Source organism: Zonotrichia leucophrys, chromosome 18 (assembly GCF_028769735.1).
Source record: "Zonotrichia leucophrys gambelii isolate GWCS_2022_RI chromosome 18, RI_Zleu_2.0, whole genome shotgun sequence".
NCBI lineage: Eukaryota > Metazoa > Chordata > Aves > Passeriformes > Passerellidae > Zonotrichia > Zonotrichia leucophrys.
Window position 1 is genome coordinate 8,973,611 of NC_088187.1, and position 15,540 is coordinate 8,989,150.

The 15,540-nt window shown below is 47.8% G+C and overlaps 1 protein-coding gene across 1 annotated transcript in view; it reads right to left on the reverse strand.

Moving 5' to 3' along the window:
* Nucleotides 1-15,540, reverse strand: part of CACNG4 (calcium voltage-gated channel auxiliary subunit gamma 4) — a 42,475-nt gene that overhangs the window by 1,324 nt on the left and 25,611 nt on the right. The window contains exons 2-3 of the mRNA XM_064728239.1: nt 6,867-6,950; nt 732-872 (exon numbers count right to left, since the gene is read on the reverse strand). Coding sequence (XP_064584309.1) covers nt 732-872; nt 6,867-6,950 — 225 coding nt within the window. The remainder of the gene's footprint in view (nt 1-731; nt 873-6,866; nt 6,951-15,540) is intronic.

The window sequence follows — 15,540 nt, forward strand, 5'->3', positions numbered from 1 at the left end:
ATTTTATTACATTTATTTACTCTTACATTTATCTCAAGGATTCATTTATTCTTGAAAAACAACCAAAAGATCAACATATGGATCATGTGTGCTCACATGGATCCTAAAATACTCAGCAGGACTTTTCCCCATCTCTTTGCTGCCACAGTGGAAAAGCAGCAGCTTGTGGGAGCTCACTAATATTGTGAGCAGGATTCTAACATCCAGAAGAATGATAAAAATACATTTGGAGCTCAGGGCTATGGCTGTTCACCTTGATCAAAATAAGTTCTCTTCCACCTTGCTGAATTTTCATCTAAATGCTGCATGCTTAATCCAGGCTGCAGGGAGAGCCATTAACAATGGGGCTGACTCTCTCAGATGTTTCTAGTGTGAAAAACGGGCTCACCTATCAGAGGTGAATGTTTTCTGCCTTCATATTTAAAAAAAAGGCCCTAGGTATAAGAGATGCCTGATTCATCGAATGTTTAATACATTTTAAATAGTGTAAAACATGCTTGTTACTGAATTTCACTTCTTTCTACAGGAAAACCAAATGCTTTTCTAGAATATACTTATTGTGGGGCTTCAGGAGCATAATTTTGTCTTGAGAAATTTGCCTGCTGTGGTGCTGTTAATGCACTCAGCCCAGGAAAGGGATGCAGGGAAAGCACTGCCAAGGAGCTTTTCCAGAGTCTTTTCCATCTGAAAACAGCAGCACTTCTTAAGAACTCAATTTAAACAGAACATACCTGCTGCAACAAAGAGAATCCCAGCGCTGAGAATAATGTTGTTTTTGCTGTTGTAAATCCTTCCTGCTCCGACACAGAGTCCTCCCAGCAACAGCAAAATTGTGCTTAGGATGGGGAACACGCTGGAGGCACGGACGATGCCTGCAGGGACACAGGTAGGGAGGGAAGACACAGCAATCATTCTGGGTGCCTCCTCGGGTGCAAGTGTGGAGATTAGAGTCTCAAAAGCCCTGTTTTTTTCCTAAAATTGTTAAGAAGAATGATTTAATAGAACCAGAGGATTGTTAAGGTTGAAAAAGACCTTTTAGATCATCAAACCCAACAGTGAAACCAGCACCTCCACTAAGCTATATCTTTGAGTGCCGGCCACATCCACACATTTTTTGCACATAGTCAGGAATGCCTGTTCTAGTGCTTCATAACCCTTTCAGCAAAGAAATTTTTCCTAATATCTAACTTATTATAATTTTTAATTCCTTTTTCCTAGAATTATCACTGATTCTGCATTTCTGGGTGTGTTTTTGGGACGAGGGAGCCATGAGGTGACCAGTGTGACACAGACTCTCAACAGAGTGGCTTCAATCTTTTGAGCTTTCTCCCAGGAAGTCCAGCATTATTGGCATTTTCTGATGCCACCGTGTGCAGAATATTTCTGGCAAAGCATGAGGTAAGTGACAGTAAGACCCAGCACCACGCAGGGAGCAGCAGTGAAAAATTCATGAGCTGGCTATGAACCCTACAAGGTTTGGGACAGCTGGAGCAGACGGATCTGTTCCGTGGTGCACACACAAGGTGAGCAAATTACAGCTCTTGAAGTCAGCAGCATCCATGTTGCCAGCAAGCACAGCTAATAACCCCTTTTTCTTTTAGTGGATATTAAGGACATCGAAACCTTTCAGATTTCTAAGGAAGGAATTTTAACAAGTGTGTTTTAGATGTTTGTGTTTAGTTCCCTGACAGCAAAGTAGTCATTTAAAATTCTGCATGCTTCAGTCCATTCATCAGCGTATAAAATCCCCCACAAAAATATTAAAACACCACTTCAAGCCAGCTTTCAAAGTCGGGTCACAAGAAGACAGAGCAGCAATCGACAGGGAAGCAGCAGGGAGGGAACAAAAGGGCTGAGAAAAAATAAACAAGCATGAGAAGAGAGTAAAAACCAAAGGGGTAAAAGCTGCCGGGGGTTCCTGAAAGGCAGAGTGAGGAACCGAGTTTTATTGCTGTAGAGAGAGGATTTATTTTTTGAAGAAGGAGAGATAAGGCGCTGAACACTGCTGTGGAAAATGGGATCCCCCTGAAGCCGGGGAAGGGCGAGGGCACGGAGGGGAGCCCCGGCAGAGCGAGGGGCGCCAGGCTGGGGGGATCCCAAGGCGAGGGAGGGTCAGAGGCTGCTGTGACAGCGGCACGGAGCCCCTCAGCACCGCGGGGCGGGCGGAGAGGAGCCAGCGCCATCCGGGCCGTGCGGGGCCGGGAGCGCCGCGCTCCCTCCGGGCGCATCCTGCTGGCTGCCACGCTGGGAGCGGCAGGAACGGGCAGATGTTCCAGCTGCTGCTTTCCCATTCACTGCCCATGGCCCTGGCGTTCCCGACTCACTGAATCGCTTCCTGACGATTCCCCTGGTAACTGGTGGCAGAGCTCCAGTGGCTGCGGAGGGACGGGGATGGGGGCTCCGCTCACTGAGCCCCGCTCCGGACACAAACCCAAAAAGACAAAGGCAGCGCCTGCCTGGGAAGCTTCTGCCTGTATCGATCTGTAAGAGCGAGAAAAGTCCATCCTTTCCCAAACTGGCAGCGTCGCTGCACGTGTCCTTCACAGCTGGGGCATTTTCCAGCCGGATCTGAAGCCGGGCCAGGCGGGCGCATTGCTATTCAGGCAGCGTCTGGCAGGAACTGCCAAACGCCACCGATGGGAGTGGGTGGAAGGGCTCTGGGCAAAGCCTGCTGAGAGGCGAGAGCCTGTTCCCTTGGCCTGGGTGTATTCCTACATGAGTGCTAGGAATTAACAGCACTTGGCTTTTGGGTCAGTTTTTTCAGTCAATTGTTAGAAAAAGATTCAAAGTCAGTCTCTGCTGCTGGACTTTAAGGCCCCCCAAATCTCTGTCTGTCTGTTTTTGTGCCCTGGCTAAAGGCTCAAAATCGCCTCTGGCCCACCCTTTCTGGATATTGTTTCCTGCACTTTATGGTCATGCTGATTATAATGATTTCAGTTAAATCAAGGAGCTTTCCCAAAATGCTTCAGTAATATCATTGGAAGGAGCTTTGGTCAGTGATATCATTGGTCAGACGCACCAAATATATGGGATGGGTTGTTCTATTTGTTCTATTTCTACTAATAAATTTCAGAGATAATTTTTCTATAGTAGGTAATTAATGAGAAGAGAAACAAAACACACAGTGTTCTCTTCCTGAAAAATTCCACAGTATATTTCTTTCTTACAATGTGTACTTTTAGCTCTGAAATTTCAAAGGAAGCTCATAAGGTACCACGTAGAATTTACATATGTCTCCTGATACTGGTAATAAAGTGACAGCACATCAAAAAACATTAAGGCAATCTGGTTTTTGCTTTCTCCCTGGCTTTTCTCCCCCCCTTGTTTACCGTCCTGTCGGTTCGCATCGCCTGCTGCGCACCGCTATGTGCGGTGACACCTCCTCCGGTGGAGCCGCTCCTCCCCATGGGGCTGCAAACCCTGCTCGGCTCGGGCTTTTCATCTCCGCAAAGGCGGGAGCCGAGGGAATGGCTTTGCAAAGAGGATGCTCTGACATGCAGCGAGGAAGGGCACGAACGTGTGGAGATGCCCCCGAAGCGGGGTCCCCCTGCTCGGAGCAGCAGAGCCCCGACATCCCCAGCGCACAGCGAGGATGAGATGGATCCCCCTCCTGCCAAGGGAGAGGAGCCGGCGATCCGGGCTGGATGGGAACAGATCGGGTTCGGTGTGCCCAGAGAGAGCAGGGAAGGAGGAGAGAGAGAAGGAGGAGAGAGAGAAGGAGGAGAGGATGGAAGCAGGAGAGAGGGAAGGAGGAGAGAGGGAAGGAGAGGATGGAAGCAGGAGAAAGGGAAGGAGGAGAGAGGGAAGGAGAGGATGGAAGCAGGAGAGAGGGAAGGAGGAGAGAGGGAAGGAGAGGATGGAAGCAGGAGAGAGGGAAGGAGGAGAGAGGGAAGGAGAGGATGGAAGCAGGAGAAAGGGAAGCAGGGACAGGGAAGGAGCAGATAGGGAAGCAGGCGATACCAGGGAAGCAGGAAAGAGGGAAGCAGGGACAGGGAAGAAGGAGACACGAGGGAAGCAGGAGAGGAGGGAAGAAGGAGACAGGGAAGCAGGGGAGAGGGAAGCAGGAGAGAGGGAAGCAGGAGAGGATGGAAGAAGGAGGGGATGGAAGCAGGAGAGAGGGAAACAGGAGAGGAGAGAAGCAGGAGAGAGGGGAGAAGGAGAGAAGGAAGCAGGAGACCAGGGAAGCAGGAGAGAGGGAAGCAGGAGAGAGGGAAGCAAGAGACAGGGAAGCAGGAGACACCAGGGAAGGAGGAGACCAGGGAAGCAGGGGAAAAGGAAGCAGGAGAGAGAAAAGCAGGAGAGAGAAAAGCAGGAGAGAGGCAGGAGAAAAGGAAGAAGAGAGGGAAGCAGGAGACACCAGGGAAGCAGGAGAGAGGGAAGCAGGCACAGGTAAGCAGGGACAGGGAAGCAGGAGACACCAGGGAAGCAGGGACAGGGAAGCAGGAGAGAGGGAAGCAGGAAAGAGGGAAAAGGAGACACCAGGGAAGCAGCAGAGAGGGAAGCAGGGACAGGGAACCAGGGCACGTTTGCCACTGGGGATGCGGTGGCAGCCCAGGGTCCGTGCTGGCACTGGGACATCTGCTGCTCACTGGGGCCCTGCTCAGGCATGTGAGGGGGATTATTTTAGACACACAGATGGGAGTGTGTTGCCACGGGGAAGGTTCAATAGGAAGGGTCTTGTCTGAGCTCCTCTGCACGTCTCAGCTTGTCCCACACTGTCGTTTGCTTGGTTTTGTAGGGAGCAGCTTGAACACCAAAGGGCAAAATCCAAACTCCTGCCTCTACCCACTCCCTAGACCAAAGTTTCCCAAAATCAGTCATTTTTGTCACTGATTTTCATGGGGTTTTGAACCAGGGCTTGATCCTGCAAACACTACAGTGTTTGCATTTCTCTGAAGCCCAAATTAAACTGGGGGCTGTGGAAGAGGCTGAGACCCCTCACGCTGCTGCTTCAGGAGCACAAAACACATGAGTGTGGGTGCCTTTGCCTAAGCCAGGCAGGAAAAATAAATATTAGTCCTAACATGTCCCTCTGAGAAACTGTGCCAAGAAATGGCCAGAAATAGTGGAGAATGGAGCCAATAGACTGCAAAAGTGTTGCAGAGGGCAAAAACAGGACAGAGGCTGTCACGTCCCTGTGAAACAGGATGCAAATATCCTGCTGTCTTAGACAATGATTTGGTCCCTATTACATATAGGTATGAGCTCATCTCCTCTGGATTTAGACATGATACCTTTCAGTAATCTCTAAATCAACTCTGTGCATGGGAAATTGCAGTTTTCTTATGAAAGTTAGAGCCAAGGAGCCTTGTCTTGTGCAGACTCTGAGAGGTGAGCTCTGCTCTGCGGGGGAGACACCAGAGACTGATTTTGCAGAAGACATAAAGGGTTGGACCAACTTGTTTTTAAGATCTGTACTTAGTCACTTTTGCAAACAGCTTTTAGGAACACCCGTCACAAGCACACTTACAAACAATTTACCAGTCTCGTAGCTTAACGTGGAGCTGGAGACTGTTTTTCCCAGTTCTCACTTTTCTCCATATAAAGAAGGCATAATGTGCTTTTATCATGATGCTACTTAATTCCTCTTTCCTTTTACTAATGATGTTTGTTTCCTAAAGCTGACTTGGCATCAATTTAACATTAGTTCCAAGGCTTTTTATGAAAGATAAATGCAGCTGTGCTCACACTCTGCCTTTGCCTGAGCTCTGAAATCGTGTCACCCGGGTGCTGTGACTGATCTAAATCGACAAGAGCAAAGAGGAAAAAAACATCTGGGTTTTCTGGTGAGGCAAACTTTTCAGAGATTTTTTTTCCCTTCTTCATGTCTTAGCAACAAGAAGTTGTTGCCCAGAAGTGAGCAGAAGGGCAGAGTGGTTCTCTAAGTGGTGTTTGAGGTAATTAATATTGTAATTGAGGAGTTCTCTGCTTTGCCAGCAGCGTTGGTCTGTGCTCCCTGATTTCCCAACACCTTGTGAGCTGCAGCTCCTCTCCCTGCTAAAGGGCACTGCTTTCAGCTTGGCTGCTCAGCTCTTTTGTTCACGAGGAACAACAAGGCAAGGAGTCCTCTGGGGAAGGGGAATCTAACTCCAACTTTGCAGGCTTCATGGTTGGGTTCCAAGACTTGCCATCAGCGGAGAGAATGGTCAGGTGGAGGGGATGAAACAACTGCCCTGATTCCAAGGCCCAGGTTGGTGGGTGGGATCCCTTCTGGGGGGAATTCCATGCCAGAGTGGAGCAGCAGTGGCTGGCTGGCCAGGCAGGGAAGCCATGGCCCCTGATCATGCTGGGATTTTGCTGTTACCTGCAGAAATTTCAGCTTCCTTCCTATAGTGCAGTGATTTCACTGCAGGGGGATGTGGCTCACCAGCTGCAGAGGCTGAGGCTTGAGTAAGGGTTGGGTTTAAGCATTTGGTAAAGCTTCCTAATGGGCTGGAACCCACTCCTCAAACCTGTTTTGTTACACTAACCCTATAAATACTCCCTCTGTAAAATATCCTTGCAAATCTGGGCAAGATAGCTGCAGTTTTCATTTGAAAATTTGTCATATGATGTTTAGACCATCTGCACCAAAATTGTGAGCATTCCCCTGGAAAAAATCCTTGAAACCCCATGGCAAGAGGGTTGGAACTAAATGGTCTTTAAGGTCCCTTCCAACACAAACCATTCCATGATTCCATGACCATGAAGTGTGGATCCCAGGGGTGGTGGCTGTGTCAGCTGCTGCATGAACTGGACATGTGGGCACCACTGGGCTGTGCTGCCCAGTTTGGGCCAGTCTGCAGTGAGTAAAACTGGGGTTGCCCTCTGCAGAAGAGAAGCCCAGGGAAGCCCCATCTGTGTGTTAGGTGTCAGTGCTCACTTACGGAGAAGGTACTCTGAGCTGTCGTGGTCGTAGTCATTGTCCTCAGGGAAGTGGTTGATCCGGAAACAATGTCCTTTGTAGATTCCTGGATGGAAACAAAGCAAACAGAACCCATAAGGAACACAACCAGGCAAATGTGCTTTTTTTAACCATCTCTGAAGTAATGAATTTTGGGCAGATTGGCTGAATGAAGAGACAGCCAGGATTCCTGGGCTCTTTCCTTCAGCCACTTCTATCATCCTCTTGAGATTTTTAATCTCTAAGTGCTTCACTTTATCAGCACTGTGCTTATCTTACAAGCATACTGAGTTTGCAAAGCTTCTTTTTGTTCCCAGAGTGGCTGTCAGGCTGGGTCCCTGCTCCATGGCTGGGGCTCCCAGGGCCAATCTCACTCCCATCACCCTTCCCATCTCACCACAGTGAAGTGCCAGTAAATGCTGAATTGTCTGAGCCCTCTTCAATTACTCTCTAGGCTGCAAAAACAAGTCCATAAATCTCTTCCTGCTGCAGTTGAAGCCCTTATGTCCCACTCAAGGTTGGCTCAGCTTTTAATGGCATATTTGTTTAGCTAACTGGGAGTAAAGTCAGGGCACAGCATGCACTCCTGATGCACTCCTGATCCCTGGAGGGACAGCACCAGAGCTGGCTGGACAAACCCCTTGCTTCACTGGACACCTCAGCACTTTGTCTGTGTAGGTAAAGCTGTCCATGAGCATTTTGTGCTCTTTCCTGTCACTGTTACCCACAGTGTGAGCTGCAGCTGGGTCGCTGTGGCACCGGGAGCTGCACGGGGAGCTCTCCCCAGAGAGCTTCCTGCAGGAGCGAGCCCTGAGCTCTGATTGTGCCGTGCTGCTTTCATTATTCATTAACCAGAGCTCTCCTGCTCGGGAACACATCACCCAGGCTGAGTTATCCCTGCACAGGAGCCTCAGCGCTTACAGCTCGAGCTGGCAGAAGGATTTAAAACCCATCACTTAATACTACTTTAACAGAAGCACAGCTGCAGTCTGTAGGATATAAATGTGGATTTATTTCACTACCTATTACCAATGATTACAAAAATCTCAAAAGAATTACTAATCCAGAGGATTTAAATTGCACCCTGTGAGTGTCAACTGCAGGTTTGCTACTACAGCGCATTAAATTCTCCCAGTAAATGATGTATCAGCTCTAATTGCAGCAGCAGCAGCTCAGGCTTTCTCTGCACAGCACTTCAAAGGCTGTGGGGAACAAGATGCAAGTGGCTCATGTCACATCTGGGAGTGACACACCTGTCCTGGCTGCCAGGTGGGGAGAGCACTGCAGCTGGGCTGCTCCTGCAGAGCCTGTGCATCCACAGGGGCTGCTGCTCCTCAAGGCAATGCAAAACTCACATTTTAAAGATCCCAGTGTTTATTTTCATGGCAGTTCACACAATCACCCCCAGCATTACAGAGCCTCTGAGACTGGATGGTCATTTCATCAAGTCTCTCCATAAAGGTGTGCAATTTACAGGAAATACATTCACAGTGTGATTTTTATTCTCTCTATTTATTAAGGAAAAATCTAAATAATTTTCCCATCCTAATTTCTGTGGAAATAGGCTTCTCAATGACTGTGTTGTGTGTGTATGGGTGGGGCCACCTCAGCCTGCACACCTTGTCTGTCTGTAGGTGTTGTGTTCTGTTGTGTTCTGTATCCTCACACTGACAGAAGGCAGGGTTAGAGGAGATAAAGGGTGAAATTCCTCCCTGTGCTCAGAGAAGCTGTGGCTGCCCCATCCTTTGAAGTGTCCAAGGCCAGCTTTGATGTGGCAGCCTTGGTTAGTGGAAGGTGTGGGTGGAACTGGGTGAGCTTTAAGATCCCTTTAAACCCAAACCATTCCATGATTCTGTGGTCCTCCAATAAATCTAAATAATTTTCCTCCAATAATAAAATAAATAAATAATAAATTTCCTCCAGTAATAACCTCCAGTAAAGGTTAAGGTAATTGGCTGAGTTTACCCAGAGCTGATATAAAAGCAGAGGCATGGCAGGTGACTGAGCTGCAGGGCAGGCAGGGAGAGGCCTGAAGGAGGGAGCTCAGTGTCCCCACCACAGGCTCCTCTTGCACGTTCCCCGAGTGTGGACATGGCAACAGCCCAAACAAACACCTCACCCCAGAAACTCCACAGATGAGGAGTCTGCAAGACTGAAATATTCCCCAAGCCTCTTGTGTTGCAGCACTGATGGACTGATGGAGGGCTTTGGGCTCTGTGAAATGGCTCAACGTAATTGAACTGCTGAGTGAAATGGGCCCCTCAGCAGAACTTTCAGAGAGGCCATGAAGCCATTCCTGCCCCAGCAGGGCTGGAACGCACCAGCAGGACAGCACTGGTGAGACCTTCATTTCCTGGCTCTTCTATTTACAGCCTCTCACATGAAAGAGCATTAGCAAGACTAGCAGAGGTAAAAAACAGGTTAATCAGAGGTAAAAAACAGGTTAATCACCTCTCTGCCCTGCCCCCCCCACCCCAAAAAATTTAAAAAATCTGAATGAACTTGAAAGTTCCTTTCTATTTTCAGTTTTTAGGAATACTGGGATTGGTCATTATTAATTGGTCATTATTTATCTGGCTAAATTATTATAGAAATTGGAAATGACTGTGAAATTTGGACCTGTATCAAAGCCTAGGAATTCAAAATATTCTCCTCAGTACTTTTTATGTAGTTCAGACCAGAGATACTGGTTAAGGGTCCTCTCTAGTGTCTGTGATGTTTGATAGCTAATAACAGCAGCAGACTGAATAACTTTTTTTCTATAAACTTAACAAGTGCAATGTAATTCAGCAACAGCTTATTAAACTCTCAGCAAGGCTTGAAGTTGCTATCAAGAACTCTGGTGACCTACACAGTGTTGAGGCCTCTTTCAAGCCACAAAGTATCTGAAATAAAGGCTTGCTAGGAAAAGTAACAATACCTCTTCATAACAATGGACTTTGAAGTTCAGATTTGGCAAAAATTAAAAATTAAAACTAGCTGGAGAAGCTACTGAAGCAGTGGTCAGCTCTAAAAGGTGACAGCAGAGTCTGAGTTGTACTGATACATAAAAAATAGGAGCAAGTCAAAGCTGGGCTTTGGTGGGATATTCATCTCCATGCCCTGGCATGTAAAGCAATGCATAAAGAATAAAAGTCATGGAATGGCAGAGGTGGCAGAAAAGGAAAACCTCAATGAAACCCAGTAACAATCATTCTGCAAGCACCTCCACAAGGGCTGAGCTGTTTGAAGCTTTTCTCCAAGGCTTCTCAGGAGCTGCCCTGAAGAAATGTGCAGGCAAATGTGGCCACAGGTCCACACTCACAGAGGCACACAAAGCCATTTCCCACCAGGAAAGGATGGGGGACAGAGATTTTCCTTCTTGCCTGAGTTTGGGGATACAGTCCCTTACATCCTTGGGAGAGGAAGATGGAATATTTAACTCCTACTGCTGTACCCACTAGAGAGAGAGATAAATAAACTGCAATCACTGCCTAACAGATACTAAAATATTGAGAAGCTCTTCTGGATACCTCTTGAGAGTGAGATATAATATCCCACTGAGATGCTGTAAGTATTACTTCTTTCTTTGAATGATTACTGATACGTTTTTAATGATGCTTTTAGAAATACAAATATTAGAATGCATTTTTTCTCCTCATAATAACAAAAACTTTGTTCTGAATTTTGAGCCAGGACTTCAGGATCTGCATTAATGATAATGAAGAGGTAAATTTTCTGGAGTGCTGTTGATGGTGTTAGAACAATTTTTTTTCCACTGGTTGCAGCATACTTAGCTGGCAATTAGGAACTAAAAAGCATTTCTGACTTGGTTCTGCTCTGTGTTCAAGGGCTTCTCTGGCAAGGTTAGTACTTCCCAATCTCACTAAGTGTTGTTCAGACAACTATAATTAGAGTGTGATGTACTCAGATAACATGATAAGGGAGGCAACTGTAGTGCCTAAGTGAAGATTAAGCTTTGTTTTGGGCTTTGAGATCTCAAAATACATAGAGATTTCAACAGCAAATCAAAGTAGTGATCCCACATTCTGATGACATCCTGCCTTCTCCTTGCTCTTTCTCAAATAATCCTTTAATAATCCTGCCTCTACCACTGCAGATTGTTCTTTGGGTTTTTATTTTTTGATGATTGAGAGTGAAGATTAATGCTTAGGATGTAAATGCTCGTTAATTTGGTAGCCATGCATGATCCTGTTATTGTCCATACCATCAGCCATGTCTGAGAACAGCCATTTCCTGTGGTTAGTGTTTATCAATGCCAACATTCCCTGATGCCCTGGAAGTGTTTGCACCAACCAGCACTGGAAAACAGAGTCCTCAAATGTCTGACAATATTTGTCAATACAAGGCTGTACTTTTGTTTTCTCCCTGCCCTGATCTTGAAAACTCTACACAACAAGATCTTCCCATAGCACTACTGCTGTGTTGTCATTTAAAATAGGTTTCCAGCACTGCAGACTGGAGCAGCTCTGCAGCAGAGGGCCCTGTCTGCAGGGGACTTCTGTCAATAGGGATTTGTGTCTGCCCGTGCTGAGCAGGGCTGAGGGAGGAATATCTGATAGCAGTGGGGGAGAGGGGCTGGGCTGCTCCCTCCTGCTCCATCACCTCCTGCACCCTTAACCCTTCCAGCTGCCAGCCCTCCTTATGCAGAAAACACTGGGTTTGGGACCTGGTGGAGAAGCCTTTCTTGTTTCCTCATGGGACACCAGACATGTGCAGTGTCTTGGATCCAACTCTCCCCTGCCTACACACCCCATTCCTGCAGCTCTCCAGCAGCTCTGGATACTTGGGGCACACACGTGCACACTATTAATAGTGTGAAGCAGGGGATTCTCCCAGAGGAGCTGCACTGGTGGGATGGGAGCTGTGGAATTCAGCTGCAGAAGTGGCCACTTGGCTTCAGCAATCACCTGCAGGTAGATAAATACACACACAGCCATCCACCCCAAAACTGTGTTTAGGACTAGTGAGAGGTCCATTACCTTCACTTGGATTTGCACCAAGATGAGTGGCTCCTAAGATCACTGGATTACTATTAACCTTTGAAAGTAAGGTTTGGGACCTGGTACAGAAGCCTTTCTTGTTTCCTCATGGGACACCAGACATTTGCAGTGTCTTGGATCCAACCCTCCCCTGCCTACACACCCCATTCCTGCAGCTCTCCAGCAGCTCTGGGGCACACACATGCACACTATTAATAGTGTGAAGCAGGGGATTCTCCCAGAGGAGCTGCACTGGTGGGATGGGAGCTGTGGAATTCAGCTGCAGAAGTGGCCACTTGGCTTCAGCAGTCACCTGCAGGCAGGTAAATACACCCACAGCACCCACCCCAAAACCTCACCAAGCAGCCCATTGCTTCCTGGCAAATGTGGGACTTTTGGAATGGTTTGGAGACATGAAATGAAATCATTTTCAGGATCATTTGACAGCAAGTGCTGTCAACACCTTCCACTATCCCAGGCTGCTCCAAACCCCATCCAACCTGGCCTTGGACCCTTCCTGGATGGAGCACCTCTGCTGTTGGGGGCTGACTTCTGATTCTGGTAGAAACAATTTACTCTCTGAGCAAAATACTCTTGGTTTTTTTTCTCTGTTGCCTGTGGAAACAGGGAATACAAGTTGCAAGGAGCTGACTGTATATTAAAAATAAGGCAATTAGTAAGGTACCAGGGGAAATTTGGACCGATGGTTCTGCTTGTTGCATCTATTCTGTGATTAAACACTGTGCCTCAGTTCCAGAGCCAGCTGTCAGCCTGATTTACTGCAACACATGAATATCTGAATGGTTAAATGACAAGTTTTCTGAATACATCAGCACAGATAGGGCTGACTGACAGAGCCACAGACCACGAGGAAAGTGTGACAGCAGAGTGGGGCTGCTGTAACAGAAGTGGCCTGAACACAGTGTCCATCCCAGCACCTCGTGCAGGCCTGGCTTTCCTTAATGGCATGGCTTTACACTTCCCTTGGACATCACCTCTATTTATAGGAGTGAGAGTGTCTCAGGGCTGGACTCTGCCAGGGCAGAGGAGAAACAGTTGTGTATTTTCTTCCTTAGGAGGATTTCTCTGCTGACAGGTTCTGAAGCCCTTTGCTGACTGATTTGAGCAATAGTGAGCAAAGGAGATCAGACATGCCAAAAAGTGTTCATCTCCACAAAAATATCTATCTGTGCATGTTGTTCATTTGTTTGATTTTCCACCAGCACAGCTCCCCTGTCTCACTGGGCTGACACCACAGCACATGCAGCTGCTGCCTTTGCTTCCTTCTTTCCTCTTGTCACAAAATAACCCTCGAGAAGAGGAATTGAGGGTGCACCTCCTTTTACTTTCAAAACCTGCTTTGTGGTGCTGCTGGCCAGACAGGGGTTATTGTAGTCCTGAGCTCTCCCCTCAGACCACAAGGAGCAGCAATAGATATTTTCCTGTAGCTTGGAACTTTGTGTGTTAAGCTGTCCCAAGTTTGATTATTTGTCTCCTGCTGCTTGCTGAGAGTTTCACAAGCCTGTCCTTAAGTTACTCCAATGAGCACAGCTCCCACGGGCCTCTGCCTGGAGATGTTTAATGCTGTCATTATAAAAGAAATCATGAACTATTGATGCAGGTCATGTGCAAAACACACCTCATGTGAATTTGCTTCTCCACAATGCTGCTGTGAGCCGCCTTCACCACCGTGGAGGATGCAGCCAGCAGAGGAAGAAGCCTCAGGAGGTTAAATACACATTTATTGGGTGTCTGCCTTTGAAAAAAGTTTGGCTGTTGTAAGAGCTGGAAACTTCAAAGCACAGGCTGGTTTTGAGACAGATTCTGTCTGACACCCTCCGAGTCCTGCCAGTCCTGGAAATTTGTCCATATGACAGTTTGTATTTTTGTTTCATCCTGAAGATGAATTTGATGAAGAGCACTGCTCGTACCTGGGGTTATTGTCATACTTTTGCCAGGGTAGATCCTGTGTTCAGAGAATGCTCAGGACATAAAAAGAGTAGGAGTTTATTCCCATAACTGTGGGCTACCCTAGTGCCATGGGCAGGACAAGATGCCGGTGTGTGTCATGGTCAGGCCAAAGCAAATACAGCTCAGCTGAGTCTTTAAATGGAATCCATCCTTACTCTTAACCATGTTTCTCTACAGGTCTGGAGACTGTGAAAAAAAGAATATTTTATTTCACTTATAGAAGCCCTTTTTAGCTTTATCTTTCATTCCCTACCTCAGAACTCACTTGTTTCTCATTGCAGGGAGAGGAGCTGCCTCCTTTAGGGCCAGATTCTGATTTCCCTGTACTGGGCTCCAATCTGGCTCACCCAGTGATATCAGAATCTGGCCTACTCCCTTTTGTTTGCTTCCCATCTACTTCCCGGGCACAAAGACAATTATTTTAAAATGTTGAAACGTATGAAATTTGCCCCACTTTCTTCCTTAGGAGCTGTCATCTCAAACAAACCCTTTGGGTTCTTCTTTTGATCTATTTTCAATTGTCTGGTGGGCAAAGCAAAACTCCTCCTCCAGTCTCTTATTTTCTTATCTTCTGCTGTGACATGAATTTCCCCTTTTCCCCGTCCTCCCCCTCTGCTGCCTACAGACCTTCAGCTGCTCGGAGCTGCCTGGCAGTGCCCTGGTGTCAGGTGAGGAGCAGCCACTCAGGACTCGCTGCCTGCCCCATTTTGCTCCTCTTTAAGGCTTTTAAAGGCAGAACACCTTCCCGGTGTGCTCGGCACCTCGGGAGGGCTCTGAGGAGCTGGAGGAGCTGCTGGAGCAGCTGCTGCTGCCCACGCACTGCAGAGGAGCTGGGGCTGGCAGGCAGCTCTTGCCTGGCCTTTATTCAGTGCTCCCCAATCCCCCCCAGCCTGGCAGGAGCAGGTTTTCTCCAGGAATAGGTCTTGGTTTATCTTGTCATTGATGTGCTCACTCCATTCTCTTCCCTTCACGTAGTAAATGCTCCCTCCTGTATTTACTGCAGCCTTTCTGTGAGAGAAGAGTCTTACACCCCACTCTCCAGTATTTAGAATATCCTAATCTGCGTTCCCCAGCTTGCCTGTGGCAGTGCTTGATCTGATTCCCTTTGCTGCCTGCAGCCTCTCCCTGGACATTGCCCTGTGTGCTGGAGGAGAGGCTGCTCACAGCCCCTCGGCCAGCCCAGCCCCACAGAAGGAAGGCTGTGCTGCTCTGTTCCTGCATTGCTGTTTCTGCAGCTCTCACACTGCACTGGAGCTCATGCCTGGTGTGGGCCCCTCTGCTCTGAGTGCCAATTCCAGACTGGAGAGGTTCCTGCTTGGGCAACTCGACCTTCATGGCACATGAACACACATGGCAACCCCTTTTTGAACACTCCTGAGTTCTCTGTGGCCTTGGCTGATCTCCTCCAGGTGCCAGGGGATGCTCACCGTTTCCCAAGGAAGTTGGCCCCATGGCAGGAGGGGTACTTTGTTAGGAGATAAAAAATATCCACTGCTCATGGAACGACAGAATGGTTTGGGTTGGAAGGGACCTTAAAGCTCATCTTGTCCCAGCAACCTTCCACTGTCCCAGGCTGCTCCAAGCCCCATCCAACCTGGCCTTGGACACTTCATGGATGGAGCACTTCTGACTTCCAATTCTGGCAGGAACAATTTTACTACTCTGAGCAAAATACTCTTGGTTTTTTTGGCATTCTGCAATCCA